This window comes from Ursus americanus, chromosome 5 (genome assembly GCF_024610735.1).
Source record: "Ursus americanus isolate L20-20 chromosome 5, mUrsAme1.1.p, whole genome shotgun sequence".
Taxonomy (NCBI): Eukaryota; Metazoa; Chordata; class Mammalia; order Carnivora; family Ursidae; genus Ursus; species Ursus americanus.
Genome location: NC_142131.1, coordinates 27,519,742 through 27,540,399, shown reverse-complemented (window position 1 = coordinate 27,540,399; position 20,658 = coordinate 27,519,742). Strand labels below are relative to the sequence as shown.

Below are 20,658 nucleotides of genomic sequence, written 5' to 3'. Positions count from 1 at the left end.
TACTGGGATGTGTTATTATATTTTATATCCTGACTTCAAGTTTTAAACTTTATTTTGCATACTTACCTATGTTTGATATGGATGGCAATATTTATCTGTATACTTGAATTTCATATTAACCATTATCTAGTCAAAATAGGATATTGACTTATTACTATGTGTAATTAATATAGTGTTACTAATATGTGTATTATTATTAATAATATTATTACTTACTTTAGATTATCAGACCAGGATGAAGAGGGCAAGACCAAGCAGAAGTGTATCATATCTGACCCCTCCTTTTCCATGGTGACAGTCCAACGGGAAGATAGTGGAATAACCTGGGAGACCAATTCAAGCAGGTCTTCCACTCCTTGGGCCTCAGAAGAGAGTCAGACTTCTGGGGTGTGTAGTCTGGAAGGGTCAACTATGAGTTCTCCTCCAGGGAATGTTTCTTTTATTGTGGATGAAGTTAAAAGGGTTCGGAGAAGAACACCCAAGTCAAAGCGTGGCTCACCATCACTGCGTCGGAAAGGCAACAAAAAAAGAAATTCTCTTGAATCTCAAGGCGTTCCAGCAAACACAAAAGATAATCCTTTAATTTCAGAAAGCCAAGGACTAAGCACCCAGAAAGAGAAGTCATCTACTGGCATTTATGATAAAATGAGAAAAAAGAAGACCACCTCCAATACACCTCCTATTACCGGGGCAATATACAAAGAACACAAGCCCTTAGTGTTAAGACCAGTCTACATAGGAACAGTACAATATAAAATTAAGATGTTTAATTCGGTTAAAGAGGAATTAATTCCTCTACAATTTTATGGAACATTGCCAAAGGGTTATGTAATTAAAGAAATACATTATAGGAAAGGGAAAGATGCATCCATTAGTCTAGAGCCAGATATGAGCAATCGTGATTCTAATATAGTTTCTCAAACAGGCAAATTAGTAGGCCAAAGCATAGAAGATGATAAGATAAAAGAGCTTGCTTCACCCTGGAAAGCTGCATTCTCTAAAGGATCAGAGTCCTTGACCTCCTCATTCAGTCACAAAGATGAAAAGAAAATTTATGTTGATTCTCCCCTAAAGGCCGCATCTACCACCAAGCACACAGTTTCCTCTTATGCAAGTAATGACACAGCAGAACAAGAAATACAGCTCAGCCCTCCTCAGTCAGTGCCACAACAGCCAGGTAATGAAGCAAAACTCCATGAAATGGAGCCTTCCTCTCTCACACCTGATACACCTACAACCGGGTTCCTGGAAACAGCGAAGGAAGAAGTTGAGCCGGATTCACAAGAAATTGTGACTTTAGAGCATGACTCTTCAGTGTTACCACCTATAGTGGATGAGGTAAAGAAGGAAGATGTGTATTCTGTTGACCAGTCCATTTCATTGGAGGCAGAAAAGGACTCTTCAGAAACAGGCGCACCAGGTCTGCCAGCATCCATCAAGGAAGATTTTGGCCCAGAGACAGAAGAGCTGGACCTGACTTCACCAGAAAGGGCAGAAACAGTCTCTGAACAACAAACCCCTTCTCATCTTGATGTCAAAGGAATGGAGGAAGAACACGTGCCTGAGCCATCCACTTCTCTTTCTGAACCTCTAGTGTTAGAAGAACCAGAGAAAGAAGAAGTTGAAACTTCTCTACCGATAGCTGCTACCCCTGAACCTGAAGATTCTAATTTAGTGGAAGAAGAGATCATAGAACTTGAATACCCAGAGAGTCCATCTATTTCCAAGAAGGCCTTCTCACCACATTTGGCCGCTGAAGTGGAGCAGAAAGAAGAGGAGATCCTTTTACCATCACTGAAAACATCCACACCTGAACATGTTGCTTCATCTGAGGAAGAAAGAGAGGAAAATGAGTCTGTTTCTACTGATTCTGCTTTTGTATCAGAGTATTCAGTCCCACAGGATTTGAACCATGAACTAGAGAAGCAAGAAGTTGAGCCAGTTTCTCCATCCACTGTAAAAGGTGTATCTGACCATGCAATTTTTTCAGAAGAGGAGAATGGGGAATTTGAGCCTTTGGCCACTGCATTTGAGCACTCTCTCTCACCATCCACAACTGAGCAGACTTCTGAATGCCAGTCCCCTCTGTTTTCAGCAGCTTTCTCGGAACACGTGGTCTTGTCTGGAGAAGAGGCTTCAGAAAGTGGATGTTACACACCAGATTCCACATCTGCTTCTGAATATTCAACTCTATCACAGGCAGCAAAAGAGCCACCGATGAAAACAATTGACCATAAGTCCCCATTAAAGTCAAAAGATGTTTCTGAGCACACGATTCTATCAGAAGAGAAGGAAGACACTGGACCATATTCCCTAGATGTGGCCTCTGTATCTGAAAGCTCTCTCTCACCATCCACAACTGAGCAGACTTCTGAATGCCAGGCCCCACTGTTTTCGACTGCTACATTGGAAGAGGCAGTCATGGCAGAAGAAGAGGATCTAGGAAGTGAGCGTTTCACAGCAGATTCAACATTTACTTCCCAAAGTGCAGTTCCACCAAATGCAACACAGGAATCCCCAAAGAAAATAATTGATGATGTGTCCCCATTAAAGTCAAAAGGTGTTTCCGAACACATGATTTCGTCAGAAGAAAAGAAGGAAGACACTGGACCATATTCCCCAAATGTGGCCTCTGTTTCTGATCACTCTTTCCCACCATCCACAGCTGAGCAGACTTCTGAATGCCAGGCCCCACTGTTTTCAACTGCTACATTGGAAGAGGAGGTCATGGCAGAAGAAGAGGACCTACGAAGTGAGCGTTTCACAGCAGATTCAACACTGACTTCCCAAAATGCAGTTCCACCAAATGCAACATGGGAATCCCCAAAGAAAATAATTGATGATGTGTCCCCATTAAAATCAAAAGGTGTTTCCGAGCACATGATTTTGCCAGAAGAAAAGAAGGAAGACACTGGATTGTATTCTCCAAATGCGGCCTCTGTCTCTGAATGCTCTCTCCCACCATCTACAGCTGAGCAGACTTCTGAATGCCAGGCCCCATCATTTGCAGCCACCCCATCTGAGCATGTGGTCCTATCAGAAGAGACAGTAGAAATAGAGCGGTACACACCATCCTCCACCTTGACTTCTGAATTTTCAGGACCACCATATGCAACACTGGAATCACAGGAGGAAGAAATTGTCCACAGATCCTCTTTAAACCTAAAAGGTGCATCCTCACCCACGAATTTCTCAGAAGAAGAGCAAGACATTGGACCTTTTTCTCCAGACTCAGCCTTTGTGTCAGAATTCTCATTTTCACCCTATGCAACTCAGGAAACAGAGAAAAGAGAATTTGAATGTGATTCTCCAATATGTTTAACGTCACCATCTGAGCACACTATTCTGTCAGATGAAGACACTGAGGAAGTTGAACTTTTTTCTCCAGACTCAGCATCACAAGTTTCAATCCCACCATACAGATTCCCAGAAACAAAGAAAAATGAATTTGAGCATGATTCACTGGTAACCGCAATATCTGCTTCTGGATATTCTTGCTCTTCAGAAGCAGATGAGGAAGACATTGTGCCAACAGCTGCCACACCCACACCTGAGCACCTCGGTTTATCACAGAAGCAACAAGCCAAACCTTCCCCTTTGATGTCTGCACCCGAAGACTTGAGTCTGCCATCCTCAACAAATAAAAGAGAGATCACAGAAGTTGAGCCCGATGCTCAAACAATCTCAACATCTGTATCTGAATATTTCATTTTGACACAGCAGCAGATAACTCAAGCATTTTCAGAACCTGAGTCTGAAGACTTGATTTCACCATATTCAACCAGTGAAACAGAGAAGGGAGAAATTCAGACTAGTTCATCAGTAGCTGCAACACCTGTTTCTTTACCTGCACAATCATTTCCAGTAGAGGAAGACACCAAACCTGTTTTGCGTTCATCTCAATATTCAGTTTCACCTGATACAGTCCATGCACTTCAGAAAGAACAAGAAGCCAAAGCATCACTCACTTCAAAAGCTGCAAATGAACAGATGGCTTTGTTAAAAGTTAAAAGTAAGGAAGAAATTGTGCCTGATTCTCAAGAAGCTACAGCACATGTATCACGGGATCAAGAAATGGAGCTTCAGCCTCCAAATGTTCTAGGGTCTGGGATGAAATATTCAGTTCTGCCTGACTTGGTAGATGAGCCAAAGAAGGATGTGAAACCCAATTTAGCTCCAACTGTGACATCTGAACTAGAACAGAGAATGTTGTCAGAGAATGAGCCTGAAGTAATAAAACCATATTCACCTCTAAAGGATACGTCTTTATCTGGACCTGAGATTTTATCAGCAGTAAAAATGCAAGTGAAACATGACTCTAAAATAGCTGATACATCTAGAGTGTTGCATTCAGCTCCCCCAGGAGTGCAAGAGGAAGCTGAACATGGTCCACCCGCACCAGAATTTTCGGAAGAAATAAAGGAAGAAATTGAACACAGTTATTCAATAATGACAACATCTGTAACTAAGCATGATTCAAGCTTAACCAAGTTAGGAAAAGAAGAAACCCCAACAGATTTATCTTTTACCACCCCTACAGAACATCCAGTCTTAACAAAAGTAGAAAAGAGTGAATCAGGAAGTGGTTTGCCACCACTGGTGACATCTATAGATGAGCATTCGCTTCTCACAGAAGCAGAGAAAGAAATTAAATTTGATTCGCCTGCAAGAATATCCTCTCTATCAGAGCATTCTTTGTCCGAGGTAGAAACTGAAGAAGTTAAACCTGGGTTGCCAATAACCGAAGCATTATCTTCTCAGCATTCAGATGTATCAAAGGAAGAGAGGGTGGAAAATGAACAAGGTCTTTCCTTTCCTACAGTCCTTGACTCTGAACAACTGGTTTTGTCACAGGAAAAGAATTCTGTGTCTGCCTCAGAGGTGTCAGGGCCTGAACATGTGCTTTTGCTCAACCAAAGTGGTGAGGTGAAGAAAAAAGAAACTGAACTTCCTTCCTCACAGAACATGTCACCTGTACCCAAACATATAGTTCCAAAAGACAAAAATGAGGAAATGGAAAGTTCGTCTCCTGAGCTGGAAAATTTAGTGTCAGCAGACTTAACTGTGACCCCCAGAGATGATAAGAACAAACAGGCAGTGAAGCCATCTTCTACAGCTCAGGGAGATTTCCTGTCAGAAAATCTTGCTCTGGCAGAGCTTTCTTTGGAACTTGAAAAGAAACACAAGCCACACCAAGTATCAGAGTTACCAAGCACTGAGTCAGAATTCACTCTTAGTTTAGGTGGGCAAGATGGATCCGTAGATAAAAAACAAATAAAATCTCCCATAACTGAAACAGGGGATTCTGACTTAGAAAAGGGCCTCACTGAGCTTAGGAGTAGAGGGGAAGGAAAAGAAGAAAACAGAGAACATCATGTGTCAACTACAGTTGACCCTGAAATTCCAGAGGTTTCATCATGCCTAAGGGAGGAACCTCAGATTCAGGAAATCAAATCTTTCTCCCCCAAGGTAGTCAGCTTAGGGTCAAAAGAAGCATTGACCTCTCTAGTTGAAGGAGACAGCACCGAGGAACTTCAGCCACATACCTTTTCTTTAAAAGGATTATCAGAGAAGTCCAACCATTTAGCTGACATTAAAACGGGAGAAAAACAAGAAATAAGCCCATTACTGTCAACAGGAAATTTGAAGACACAAGTGATAGGAAATATTGAAACGAAACTAAATGAAGAAACAGACCAACCAAATTCATTCCATGTGCCCCAGAGTATAAGAGAACCATCAAAGATTGTTTCTTCTGACCTTGTGGAACAAGAGAAGCCTGGAAAAGCACTTCATTCAGATCAAGCTGTTCAATTACCTGATGTAAGCATGTCTTTTGCAGATAAACAAGATCTAAGTGTTAAACAAGTTTTATTTATGAAAGAGAATTTGCCTTTGGAAGAATCAAAATCATTTATGACAACTGAGCATGCAGCTGTTAAAGAAACACAAATGCAAGAGGCCCTTTTTGTCCCAAAGGATGAAAGCTGGATGCTGGAAAAACCAGGAAGGGATCTGGCCAGTCAACATGAAGACAGAATACTGGGATCTGTGGAGCTGGGCTCCTCTGGCAGTAATGATTTGATGACAGGGCAGCTCAAGGCTGCTGTACTGGATAAAGACCATACATGTGAAACCAGAAAGCAGCTTCTGCCACATTCTGCTGAAGAATCTCCTTTATCATTACAAGAGCCAGTAGCTACTCTCACTACCTCCAGTGGTGACATAGAGACCTTATCAACTAAAACTTACTCAACTGAAGAAACAAAGCTGGCTCCCAAACCAAAATCTTTAGTTCCAACTGGAAATGTAGAGAGAGATGAAGCAGAGGGGAAGCAGATCTTCTCTTTTGTGGGGAGTGAAAGTCTGATGCCAGAGAAAGCAAACATAGAATCTTCCAGGCCTTGCAAAGAAGAAGGCAGCCAGGAAGAAATCAAACTACCTTCTGAAAGAATCCTCCAGAAACCAGTGTCTGACCCATCAATGGAACAGATCAAATCAGAAACTATTCCTTCTCCCACCAAAGCAGCGCATTTCCTGGCAGAAGATGCAGAACCTGCCTTGGGCAATGAAAAAGAAGCACACAAGAGTATATCTCCTTTACCTGGAGAAAAGCCATTAGAAGAAGCAAAAATGATTCAGTCAAAGGTTGTAGATGATGTTAATGAGAGAGGGAAGCCAGCATCTGAAGTGAAAATACCCACACCACTAAAACCCCTCTCCTCAATGCAAGAAAATGAAGAACCTCAACCCGCAGAGCCGCCTGAGGTGACACAAAAGTTGCCTAAGCAGCCAAAGGCAGCTGAGCCAGGCCTTTCTGAGGAGAAGGGAAAGAAAGGAATTTTATCTTTCACATCATGGATGTCCAGTTTGTTTTTTGGATCAAGCACACCAGATAAGAAAGTTGCTGAAAAAGATTTAGAAACTCAGCCAAGTCCATCTGTAGAAAAAGGAATGCCTGTGACAGAGTCTGAAGGAACAGCTTCAGCTGACTCTAATGCAACCGAAAAACCAGCTGATCGCCTGTTACCAGAGGCAAGACTTAAAACTGCTGAAAAATCCAGAGGTACTTTAGTTAAATCTGGTAAAGGCCAAGACTTTGAAGAAAAACCCACATCTTTATCAAATATAGAAATTTTACAACAGCCAAAATCCAACTCTGAGGTGTCTAGTGAAAATTATGGGAAAAAAGAAATTCTAGGCTATTCAGAGGAAATGGACCTAAACTCAGTAGTTGCTTCGGCTGATGGCGAGGAACATCTTGAAATTCAATCTTATTCTCCCATGGGTGAGAAATCCACTGTGGAAGAAGTGCAAAATGCTGTTCCTCTTCATATCACTGATCGTAAAAGAGCCCAGAAGCCAGAAATTTCTGATCCATCTAAATGGAATATTTCTATTCTTAAGGAAGAGCCAAGAAGTGATCAAAAAGAAAAATTACTCCTTTCATTTGATGCAGTAGATAAGGTGCCACAACAGCCAAAATCAGCTCCATCTAGCTTCGCAAGTAAAAATATCACGAAGGAATCGGAGAAGCCAGAGACAATAATTTTGCCAGTAGAAGAATCTAAACACAGTTTAATTGATTTGGGTGAAGACAGACTGAAGAAAGAAATGCTAAAACCTACTTCATTGAAAACTTCAGAAGAGGAAATAAAACTCAGGTCTGTTAGCCCAACTGAGGAGAAAGGTGACTTGGAAATTAGATCATATTCCATGGCAGAAAAGGTTTTGGCAGAAAAGCAAGAAACTGTGGCCCCATTAGAGTTTAGAGATAACGAAATAGGGGAGGCACAAATTGCACATGGATCTAGCCTTATTAAATTGGAAGAATCAAAAGCTGCAGATGTGCTGCAAGTCTCTCAAAATGAAGACCACAAAGAAAGACATACAATAATGAAGCAGGAGAAAGAAGAAAGACAAAAGCCATCACACATATTTTCAGAAGGAAAGCAGCAGCAGGAAATTCAGCCTTATTCTGTGAATGTAGTCAGGTCTATGCCTGAAGAATCAGATATCTCCTTAAGTCCTTCTTTGGATGAAATTCAGTCATTTTCATTAGTTAAAACTATATCGGTTGCTGAAAAATCAGAAACTATGCTCTTGGAGGCTCGCCCAGAAATCGGGGAAACAAAGGCAGTAGGAACTCAACCACAACCAAGAGAAGAAAGTGAAGTTTTGGTGGAGAAAATCCTTCCAGTGGATCTTCCTTATCATGATGAAAGAGATAACCACTCTTTACCTAAGGAAGGAAATCTGATATTGGAAAAATCAAGCAGGGGTATGGCAAGTCACAATGAAGAAAAGGGACAGGTTACAGTGGCAGAGCCATCAAAAGATGGTTCAATAGATACCACAAAAGAAAGTATGAAACAAGGATCTCCATCTAAAGAATCTGAAAAGATTTTAGATCGTCCTTTTGATGAAACAAAGAGCTTAGAAACCCCACCATATTTGTGGTCATCTGTGAAATCACAAGCACTTGTTTCAGGAACTTCTTCAGAAATTAATACAGTGAAGAAACAAGAAATGCCATGGTCAGAATTGACTCCAGATAGGCGTACAGTCCATACTATTCAAACATCTAAAGATCTAACATCTGAAATGTCTAAACAGTCGGTTCTTGCTTCAAAGCACCATATGGAGGTTGTGGAACATGCCCATGTAAATGAACCACCCTCTTCAGCAAGCAGCAACTATGCTCAATTTATAAAGAATGCATCAGCAATCAGTGCTGGTAGAACGGTTCCTGCTAGAGAAATATCCAAGGAGCCTGAAGTCACGTATGTAAAAGATGAAGACTTCGCAGTGACTAGTAAGCCAGCTGGACTTTCAGAAGATCAAAAGAGTGCCTTCAGTATTATTTCTGAAGGCTGCGAGATATTGAATATTCATGCTTCTGCATTTATTTCTTCAGTTGATCAGGAAGAAAGTGAACAACTGCAAGATAAGTTAGAATATTTGGAAGAGAAATCTTCATTTAAAACTATATCCCTTCATGACAATAGTGAGGCTGTTTCTTGCCATAAAACATTAAAGAATAAGTTAGAAGATTCTAATCAAGTTACATCACTGCAAGAAAATAAACAAAAGGAACCTCTTAACACAAAACAGGAGGTACCCACTGATTCAGAAACTGATGATTTCAACTTTAATCAGCCAACAGCTCCCAGTGAAGAAGATTATTTTGAAAAATATACATTAATTGATTATAACATCTCCCCAGACCCAGAAAAACAAAAAGCTCCATGGAAATTAAACGCTGAAGTGGAGCTCCCAAAGGAAGTTACAGAAGATACTGTCTCTTTCCCAGAAAGTTCAGAGGGAAGTGCCCTGGAACATGAATATGACTTGGTGAAGTTAGATGAAAGCTTCTATGGGATGGAAAAGGACTATAGCAAATTATTTCACCCAGAGACCCAGAAGCCTTTGGATATCCAGCAATCAGCTAAGAGAGATGCTTCAGAGAGCATAAATAGAGATGTGGACTCAAAGTCACCTGGGATGCCTTTATTTGGTGCAGAGGAAGGAGTTTTGTCACGAACCCAGATCTTTCCTACCACCACTAAAGCCATTAATCCCGAACTTCTGGAGGAGCCACCTGCACTTGCATTTTTATACAAGGATCTGTATGAAGAAGCAGTTGGAGAGAAAAAGAAGGAAGGGGAGACAGCTTCTGAAGGTGACAGTGTGAATTCTGAGGCATCGTTTCCAAGCAGGAATTCTGACACTGATGATGGAACAGGAATATATTTTGAGAAGTACATACTCAAAGATGACATTCTCCATGACACGTCTGTATCTCAAAAGGACCAAGGCCAAGGTCTGGAAGAAATAGCAGTTGGTAAGGATGATTCATACCAACCGATAGCTGCAGAAGGGGAAATTTGGGGGAGGTTTGGAACTATTTTGGGGGAGAAGAGTCTGGAAGAGGAACAGAAAGCTACTTACAGGGAAGGAGAATCAGTATGCCATGTGGAGACCCTTGACAATGAAGCTATGCAGGGGAAAGCTCCCATCACTGAGGAAGTCACAGTGGTTACCCAGAAGGTAAGCTATGCGGTTCCATTTGAAGACACCCATCATGTCCTGGAGAGAGCAGATGAAACGAGCAGTCAGAATAATGAAGCAGCAAGTGCAAGTCCAGAAGTCAATCTGAACATCCCAGTACAAGTGTCCTTCCCAGAGGAAGAATTTGCATCTGGCATAACTTGTGTTCAAGAAACACTGCAAGAAGAACCTAAAATAATGGTCGCATCTGAGCCAAGTGAAGACAGACTCCATGGTAGCCCTGTTCAGGATGAGTATGACTTTGCCGAATCCCTGAATTATGAAATGGTTGCTCAAGACACTTTATCAGAGGAGCTGTATTCAGAATCCACGCCTGAAGATGTGTTATCTCAAGGAAAGGAATCCTTTGAACACGTCAGTGAAAATGAATTTGTGAGTGAGGTGGAACGAAGTATGTCTGTGGAACAGAAGGAGTTGGGCATAGAGAAGACAGAACAAGAAAAATTATCGTCAGAGTCAGCAGCTGAGAAGGAACAGAAGGAACCGAAAAAGTCCCAGATCGACACATACTGTTACACTTGCAGAAGCCCAATTTCTGCTGTTGACCAGATGTTTGACATGCACAAAGACCATGAGGTTGCAACACTTGATACAGCTATAAGTGCTGTAAAGGTAAAAAAGATTTTAAAGCATATAAGTACATAATAATAATACGTTTAATTTCTTTTCATATTTTCTCAATTTAAAAAATGACCAATATTTGATATATTCATATTTAGGGATAATAGTCTGAAAGAAAGTAAGAATTTTTCCCCAGGCATTTAGTTGAGATCAATTTGACAAATGTTTATTGGGTATACACTATGTGCCAGGCATTTTTCTAGGTTCTGGCAATAACAGTGTAAATAACACAAGGTCACAACCTTTGAGGGGTTTTATCTTATGGCGGTAGCCCTTAACATTATCTGAAAAAGCCAAATAATTTTATTTTTATTTTTTAAAGATTTCATTTACTTATTTGAGGGAGAAAGAGAGTGAGAGAGAGCACAAGCCGGGGGCAGGAGGTGGGGAGGAGAGGCAGAGGGAGAGAGAGAAGCAGACCCCCCACTGAGCAGGGAGCTATGCGGGGCTCGATCCCAGGACCCTTGAATCATGCCCTGAGCTGAAGGCAGGCGCTTAACTGACAGAGCCACCCAGGCACCCAAGCCAAATAATTTTAAATTGAAAAATATGCTTTTGAGCATAAAACACAATTTATTTTCTATTATCTACACTATCATTCTTTAAAAATACACATTTATATTACATTGAGCAATTTATTGCAAGTTTTATAAAATATTCAATAGTCATTTTAAATTCTGGTTTTTCTATATTTCCTCTTTGTATGAAAAATTGATATTAAAAATGGAAAACTTTTGCATTCTTTCTATGTCTATAGATTCCCAATGTTAAAATGTTAAAAAGTTAGTCACAACACATATCCTTATGCATGTTATTATCACTACTCTACTTCCCCAGAGATACTACTAGAAGTCAAGCATTTAGTCTGAGATTCTTACGTACTTTCAGTACCCTTCTAACTGGAATTCCCACCCTTCTCTCTTCAAGCCATCCTCTAATACATTAGCTGACATGACCTTAAAATGAAAGTATTCACAAGAATTGAGCACTTATTATGTGCCAGGCACTGTGTTAAGTTCTTTAAATATAAGGTATCTTTTACTCCTCATAACAAGCCTGTCATCGTCACCAATCTGCAGATAATGAAATGGGCACGGATAGGTTAAGTGGTTTGCCCAAAGTCATGGAAGACAGACTATGATTGGTACCCAGGTCTGTCTGATGCCAGAGCTCATGCTCTTGATTGTATATCCATATTGCTTGGCCCAGTGCCTTGCTAATGATGCAGTTTGCAATATGATTATTCAATTAGGTCACTGTTAAATAATTGTTAGGCCCATTTTGATTTTAAAAAATGACATATTAGAATCTTGGCATTTTTTCCCCCAGAAAATTAAAACTTCTCAATTCTCTAACATTGGTTCTGTTTCTCCAGGATGAAATTTTGTTGAAACTTTACCTGGTAAAGTTTGGGGGTAGAGGATGGAGCAATGTTTTCTTTTTTAAAGTGAACTCTCAGGCTTCTGGATGCTTTAGCACCAGTAAAATGTGCCCTATTCTATGATGACAGTTGGTTTTGTTAACTGACAACTACTGGACACTGTCAGCAGAAAGAAGCCTTGATTTTTTCCAGCTTTCTTAATTATGTTTTATTCACCTCTGAGTTTAGCAAATTAAAAAATAATTCTGTCTAAATATTATCAATTTAAAACAAATTCCAAAAGCAAGGAGATATGTCTCCTGCTTTAAAACCATTTTAAAGTTTTCCCCCCTGATCTTCTGTAAACAGTATGACCAGAAAAAAAAAAAAAAGTGGAAAACTAGTTCACTAAAGTCAAAGAGACCTGCTTCGTGTCATTAAATCAACTGTGAAGATTAAAAGTTGGTTGTCAACTTTTAAAATTAGAGATCAATTTGAAAAGTTATAGCTTGAGAATTCTCTAGCATCTTGTGAGTAGGTCATTTGTGATTATGCAGGAATTGGTGGCTGCATTTATAGACCATCCAGGTCTTTACTTCTCCCCCCTGCCACCCACTGTGGTGGCTTATCTTTTGTCGCTTCTTTTCTTCCTTTACTCTCTCCTTTCTCAGCATTTATTGACTTCCCATTCCATGTGCTAATCATTGGGAACGAAAACAAAAAGAAAGGAAGATGGACTTGTGGCTCTCTCAAATCAGTACAGCATTGTGGAGGCACAGTGTTCTGAGAAAGGAACCTTTTGGGAGTGAGCGAAATGGTGGAGTAGGACTGGGAGGGTTAGGGAAGTTGAAGCTTGGGTGAGCCTTCAGTAAGATGAGCTTTTCCAGCAATCAAGGGCATGGAGGACATTCTAGAGATAGGGAATACCACATGAAAAAGCACATAGGTGAGACAGAGTTCAAGGAAAGATGGGGCTTGTGGAGAACAGGCAAGGGCTATAGAGGGAAGCTGGCCCAGATCCTGAAGGGGCTTCCATCCGTGTAATTTCTCCATCATTCTGTGGGTAGTAAACCAGGCAGATGAGGAACTGTTATTTATGTTGTTTCTTGTTAAGTTTAGCAGGATGGATTACAGCTGGGTTTGTAACTATGGCTAAGATAGCTACCATCTTCCCCCCTCATCCATACATTTCTAGTTGGCTGTCACTCCTTGAATGTTGTAACACTTCAAAGTTTACTAGAACCTTTAGGTCTCTTTGTAGACAGTTTTCATCATTTGGTGTGCTAAACTTCTGGCCTGGTGACATTCTGATCACCTTCCCGGGGTCAGGTGATCCAGGCACATCTGAAGCCATTGGTACAACTGTGAGGAGACCATTTGGATATGTTGGACCAGTTCAGCAAAAAGTCTGCAGTCTTGGAAGACAATATATAAACATCGAGGCTTTACTAGGGAGAAAGAATTCAAATCCATAGTTTACTAAAGCAAGTATGCTTTGAACTTGCCCACTCAACAAGAAGTCCTTCCTCTTGTATGAGAAAATAAACTTTCTATTGCACTCACTCACAAACCTCCTAATTGTTTATTGTACAGAATTATCTACAGTCAGTTTAGATGAAGCAGCAAAGGAAATTTAAAGATTTGTTCGTGAACATGATATAGTAACTCTCTACCAAACATACTAAATTTATAAGGAAATTAGAGCTCACTGCTTGAAGTTCTTTTCCTAAATGTCATATACTAAGTATATCTTAATCTTTTTCTTCAGGTCCAATTAGCAGAATTTCTTGACAATTTACAAGAAAAGTCCTTAAGGATTGAAGCCTTTGTTAGTGAGATAGAATCTTTTTTTAATACCATCGAGGTAAGTTACCATATCCCTTTTATTCTGACCTGGTTTGTTCGTGACATCACAAGGAAATGATTGTGAGTCAAAACAATCTGAGTTAGAGATTGTGTGTGTATATGTGGTTTGCCACTGTTGGTTTTGTTCCATTAAAAATGAAGGTCTTTAAAGTCTTCCCCCTGTGTGTAATCAGTGAAACTGCTTCCTTTCAAAGGATAAACGACTTGCCCTTAAGATATATGCTTTTATTGGTGCTTACTATGATAGGGGAAATGCTTTGCATGCTTTATCCAATTTAATCCTTACAATAACCGTATAAGACAGGTGTTATTAAGATTGTTCCTATTTTATAGATAAGAAACTGAGAGTTAAGTGTATTATCCAAGGCCATAGTAAGTTGATAGTAAGTTGAGAGCCAAAATTCGACTTGATCTGAGTTCTTATTTGCTCCACCATCCTGTCCTTTACTGACCAGCTCTGTAGAAATGCTCAAAACCACTGTCTGGTGTCCCATGCCCAGGACAAATGAGTGTCTCTCATGGTACTACTGGCTTTGATGCGTTCATGCCCTCCTAGCTGCTGGCCCCTGCTCCCTCTGCAGTGAAGGGAGGTGGGGGGCAGTGCTCCATCCATGTGCAGGGATGGTCCAGGCATCCTTACTGGTCAATTAGGAGTGGCCGCGGGCCCCTGCGGAGGGCTGGTACACGGTTTTCCTATCACTAGGGCAACTATGCACCCTAGTTTGCTTGAGAGGGGTCTGTTCAACTCCTGTTTTAGATCAGTTACCACCTGCTGATTATTTCTAGTACCCCCACCAAATGTCTGTTTGAGTGACAACGGCTAGGCATCTGGATTTGTCCAGGTGGACAATAAAGTTTCTCTTACTGTGGTGGAAACTTCCCCCTCCCTGAAGAACACTCATGGACGTAGCACCCTGTCCAGTATCCTGATGCTCCCTTCTTCGCTCTATGATTTTCCTGGAATGGTGAAAACGGCACGAAACCCTCTCCACTACCTGAAGGCCGGGGACCTTCATTCACTGTGATGCCATTTTCAAGTTTTATCCTGTGTGAATGCAAGTGGACAAGTCTTACGCACAAATGTCTTTTTTTGTGTGTTTCATTAACTAAGTCCTTCCTGGTAATACTCTTATGGTGAACTTTATTGCAAAGCTAACTATGACAAACAGGGTTGGTGGGTTGGAAACTTAGACTGTGCCCGTAATCTAGGATTCTCTTATCAGGACACCAGAGGTCAATTATTTGAAAGGTTGGTGTTTCTGTTAAAAGAAAAGAAAAGAAAAAAAGATATGAAAACAAGATTTCTTGTTTCATTCAGAAGTGGGTTTTTTGTTTTGTTTTGTTTTGTTTATATTTTAGGAAAACTGTAGCAAAAACGAGAAAAAGCTAGAAGAACAGAATGAGGAGATGATGAAGAAGGTTTTAGCACAGTATGACGAGAAGGCCCAGAGCTTTGAGGAAGTGAAGAAAAGGAAGATGGAGTTCCTGCATGACCAGATGGTCCACTTTCTGCAGAGCATGGACACGGCCAAGGACACCTTGGAGAGCATAGTGAGAGAAGCGGAGGAGCTCGACGAGACCGTTTTTCTGACTGTAAGCACCAGTTAAAACAGGCCCAGACACCGTGCATCTGCTCTTCTCACCCAAGTCTATTTTTTTGAAGTCACCTTTCAATATTCCCCAAGATCATTTATATTTCTGTGTGGGGTTTATATAATTCTGACACTTAAAAATTATTAGGGCATGCCTAATGCCTACGGAAAAGGCCCAGAAAATCCTTAAAGTCTTAACACCCAGATTCAGCTGAAGGGCACATGGAAGTCAGGTCACAGCATCATCCATTCCCTCTGTCACATGGATTGGTCACCTTCTAAGGCAGAAGGAAAGCAGCCTGAAAACCTTACTTGTGCCATGCTTTCCCTTTGGGTGCCAGCCTGATCTCCCAGTGCCTGGCATCCTCATGCTGGCCTCTGGGCCTGTCACCCCTACTCCCTAATCTGATGTGACATCTCAGAGGGACCATTCCGCCCCCCCCCCCGCCCCCCTCCCGGGCTTCACCAAGTGGCTGAGAGTAACATTCCAGTACACCTGCAGCATGCAGAAGGATGACATAATGTGATGCCTCTCTCAGGCAACATGTCAATGTTTTTGTAAGGGTCTTCCTGGGGACCAGATTCCCTAATTCAAACAAAAATCTTCTGGACCAAGAGATGTCCTCGGGTGATCCTCAAATTGCACCACAGAGGCAGATCTTTGCTCTCCTAATTCTCTAGAGCATTCAGTAAGATGCTGGTGCTCCGTGGCACCAGGATTAACCAAGAGTAGTGTAGGCCAGTCCCACCTCTAATTGTCAAACTGGAGGAAAGCACCATCTTCTGATGAGCGGGGACCTCCCTTTCAAAGCTCCCCAGTCCTCCCAGCTCTCTAGTAAAGTCTGGAGATAGAACAAGGCAAAATGGAATAATGTTAGGCTTTTGATTTGGGGATACTTCCAGCCAGGACAAATCTCAGTGAGGTGGACATGGCATCCTCGAGAGAGAATGAAAATCATTCAGCTCCTTTCTGTTTCAGGCAAAGCTTTGATCTTTTTAAAATTAGGCACCTCTTGTGAAGTGTAACATTAATGAGGTTCTTTGTGTTCCCTAAGAACCTTGCCTGTGTTTGATAAGAATATTTTCTCTCTAGGACAAATTGTAAAAAAAGAAAGCATTTTTTTTTTCCTGCTTAGAAAAGTAATATGTATCCATTTTAGAAAATTTGGAAAATACAGAAAAGCACAGAGAAGGTGTCACCCAGAGATAACTTCTGATTACATTTTAGGGATATACCTCACATTGAACAAATGTAGGTCCTTTTTCTTGCTTTAGAGAATTCTATTCTGGAAGCTAAGCCACTCGTTAATGAGTAGAGAGGAGCAGCATAAGAATTCATTGCTGGCTTTGCTTATCGTGGAGAGTAGAGCAGAACTGGAAACCAAAGCCCCCTCCATCCGTGCCCAATCCCCCTCCCCTTCTGAGCACTGATTTCCTTGCTGCCGGGCGGGAGGGCTGTAGCCATCCAGAAAGAAACAGCCTCAGGGAAGCTGAAAAGTTATGCCTTTAGAACATGCATAATCTTAAAGCTTTTGGTTGGTTTTTCTTTCTGTTGTTAATTAGTCTCTCTCTTTCTCTCCCTCCCTCCCTCTCTCTCTCTCCCCCCTTCTCATTCCCTCATAAGTCATTTGAGGAAATCAATGAAAGGTATATAAAACATGGCACAATGTAGTGGTGACTGAGAATAGCATGACTGTATGCTTTATTTTTAATATTTTAATGCTTTCTAGAAAATGAGCTGCCAATTACAAAATACATACATTTACTGAGCTACTGAATTTTCACTTTTAGACACTGTGCTTTTAAAAGCTAAACGACAGCTTTGAAAGAAAATTGCATGTGCTTTAGTTAAATAACAATTATCATAATGTAGATTTTTAACCGCTTCCTTTAGATGTGTTCTGTATTTTCAGCCTAATCGGGACCATCTTTCTTGTCATTGCATACAGAACATTGTGTAGATACTTAGACTTATTGGCTAAATATGAGCATTTGAAAGAATCATTCATTTTTGCTTTGAGTAATTTTATGACTTATGTAATCTTAATGGAATGTTCTCTCATTTTCTCTTCAAAAGATAGGCATGCATTTATCTTTTCTGCTCAGCTAATCTAAATGGATCTTCCTCTTTTGATTATGTTTTGTCTTTGTTGCTGTCGTTAACACTCAATCTAAGGGAAATTTGTCATTATCTTAAAAGGCAAAACAGTCAACAAGAAACTAGGAAATGTGGTCTATAAAAACACATACCATTCAATCTGTATCTTTTGGAGTATCTGATATTGAACTGATCATATTCATACTGATCTGACATATTTTCCCTTTTGCCTCAGAGCAAGACCTGAGGTCCTTCCTACTAGTTGAGCCTAATGTTCTTATCATTTTTACCCCTTGACTGTCAATTTTTAAAACTATAAATTGTAAAATTGTAAAATTATAAAATTGTGGGTTTACTTCAATGCCACACTGCCGGAGCATAAAGCAAAATAAAAAATTTAGAGTTGTGATTTATCAAAATATAGAAGCCTGGTTTTTTAAGAAAACGGCACAGATAAATCCTGTTTACCTTTAAAAACAAACTATTGAACAGAATATCGTTAATAAGTTTTAAGAAAAACACTTGTTTAATATTGGCATTAATCAGTAAAGGTTTCATTACAGTGGCTCTCATAAATCAAATTACCCAGGGAACTTTAGAAAGTGCTAGCACCCTGAGTCTTACCTCTTGAGAATCGGATTTCATTGGTCTGGGGGATGGCCTGCGCATTCTTGAAGCTTCCAAGGTGATTTTAATGGGCAGACAGGGTTGAGAACCTCTGGTTTCTAACGGTCTATCCTCTGGCCCAATGGTTCCTCAAACTGGTGCCTGAAATACCGGAGCCGTTTGTTAAGCCAAAGTCCCTGGAGCCCCAGCCCAGATCCACCCGAGGAGAATCCAAGGTGGGACGAGGGCTCCGCATGTCCGCCAGTCCTCACACAGGAGTCTGAGGCACGTGAGGCAGGCCCGGAAACTCAGACTCAGGCTTTGCTCCCAGTTTTCTTTATTTTTTTAAAAATGATACATTTCTCTAGGTATTACTGATTTGTATTTTTATCTAAAAACTATAGAGATTCATAGTGCCATTTCATATCTACTGGCCAGTGTAGATGCTTTCTTTCCTTATCTGTACTGCATCTACTCATGGAACATACTGATTGATTGGCACGAACATTTGGTGAATAAAAATTGCACATGCTTTTACCTTAAAAAATGCTGCAGTACATTTTTATTTTTCTTAACCTTGGAGTATTAACTTACTGATATGAATTGACATTCATTTGATTCTAAATACCATTTCTTTGGTTTCATGCTTGAACTTGTTCATCTGTGTGTCATTTTAATTCATTATTATTTCATTGTTCAGTTGGCAATGAATTAATCTGCTGAAGCTGCATGCCACCTAAAGGAGAGTATGCTTGGGATAACCCTTATTTTTCTGTGAAGAAAAAAGACAACAACATTTGGGATTTGGTGAAGAAATATGAGCAATTAATGAAAGCCCTGTTACACACACACACACACACACACACACACACACACACACACACACGGTAGTGAAGCTTGATTGTTTCACCAAAAAGAAGGCTTTCAGGTCCTCAAGACAACTTCTGCTTCAGAGTCTCAATGTTATTTGTGTTTCTTTCCATGAAAAGTTCCTTTCCATGAATTCTTATTCCCCCCTTCATATTATATCTCTAAAGGCAGTGCTTGTCTAGTAAATGATTTTTCTCAACACTGAAAATACTTAAATTAAGGAATGCTGTCAAGCATATTTAGACTCAATATTTGCATATTTTGAAAAACACATTTGCTTAGAAAATGCTGGTCTGTTAAGAAGGTGCATTTTTTCTCTCTGGTTTGCTTTTTTGTATTATAATAATGAAAAAGAAGGAGAGTTCCAACCATTGTAGGACCTGCTTTTAAAAAGATGTTCACTTGCCCTTTCATACACTGATGTTAAAATTGAACAGGTCAGTGCATAAGGGAAAACTCAGACATTTTATTTGTGGTATCTACAACCAAAACTTTTGTGTTTCAGAAAGTCTCCCGTCTAGTCAGTGATGTGCATTGACTAGGCTTGGTATAGGTACTAGTCAGCATTGTTTGTTAATTCGGAACCTGTCATCCCCACCTTCTGAGCCCACAGAGCCTTCATTTAGGCCCGTGGTGTCTTCCCTCACTTAGAGTATTGTGGGCTTCTCACAACCGACCTCACTATGCCTCTGGTCTGCATACGTGCTCTGATCCTTTCTCAGACTCCTGCCAGGATATTTTTGCCTTGTAAAAACACTTCTGTGGCTCTCCTTGCCTTAAAAGATAAAATGGAAACTCTTGGTGGATATGAAGGCTCTTCACAGTCAAGCCACAAACCTCCTTTCCATTTGTTCTCTGTCTCCATTCCCCAGTTCTCAAGGCAGCCCTTGGGCCCCTCTGGCCCTCACACGTGCCGCACCCTCTCACAGCTCTGTGCCTTTATTCATGCCACTCTTCTGTCTGCAATACCCTTCCTTCCTTTCCTGCCTCAGGAACTCCTACTCATTCTTTAAGATGCAGCCCAAATGTCACCTCTCTTTGAAGCCCCTACTGACCCCATCTCTCCCAAATCAGATGATAGTGAAGTTTATTATTCCTAATACTAGTAAGTACAGTGGACACTTCTTAAAAAATCTTTTCCACTCACACTGATGAAAACATTTTACCAGACCTGAGATCCTGATATTCTCACCCGAGTGAAACTGTCCTCTACTCATTCGAAATTTGTTAAAACGCCTGCTGTGTGCCAAGTAACACAGTACAATACGGTGGTGAACAAAACAAAGTCCTCTCCTGCATGAGATTGTATTCCAGTGAAGTAGAAAGACAAAAAAAAAAAAAAAATAGGTTAAGTTTGAGGAAGTGAAATTTAACAGAATAAAGGGTATTAGGGACACATAGTTCTGTGTGAGTAGCATTCTCAGGGCTGGCCTCTCGGAGGACCTGACATTTGAACAGAGATCTAGGTTAAGTGAGGAAGGAGCCGTACAATATTTAGGAGAAGAAAGTTCCAACACCAAGTGCAAAGGCTTGGAGGTGGATCTGTGTTGCCCAAACCAAAAAGTCCATGCTAA

At 40.6% G+C, this 20,658-nt stretch overlaps 1 protein-coding gene across 1 annotated transcript in view; it reads left to right on the top strand.

The window, feature by feature from the left end:
- CMYA5 (cardiomyopathy associated 5) overlaps positions 1 to 20,658 on the top strand; it is an 87,912-nt gene that overhangs the window by 33,657 nt on the left and 33,597 nt on the right. The window contains exons 2-5 of the mRNA XM_045796395.2: positions 222 to 10,683; positions 13,821 to 13,916; positions 15,278 to 15,511; positions 17,135 to 17,157. Coding sequence (XP_045652351.2) covers positions 222 to 10,683; positions 13,821 to 13,916; positions 15,278 to 15,511; positions 17,135 to 17,157 — 10,815 coding nt within the window. The remainder of the gene's footprint in view (positions 1 to 221; positions 10,684 to 13,820; positions 13,917 to 15,277; positions 15,512 to 17,134; positions 17,158 to 20,658) is intronic.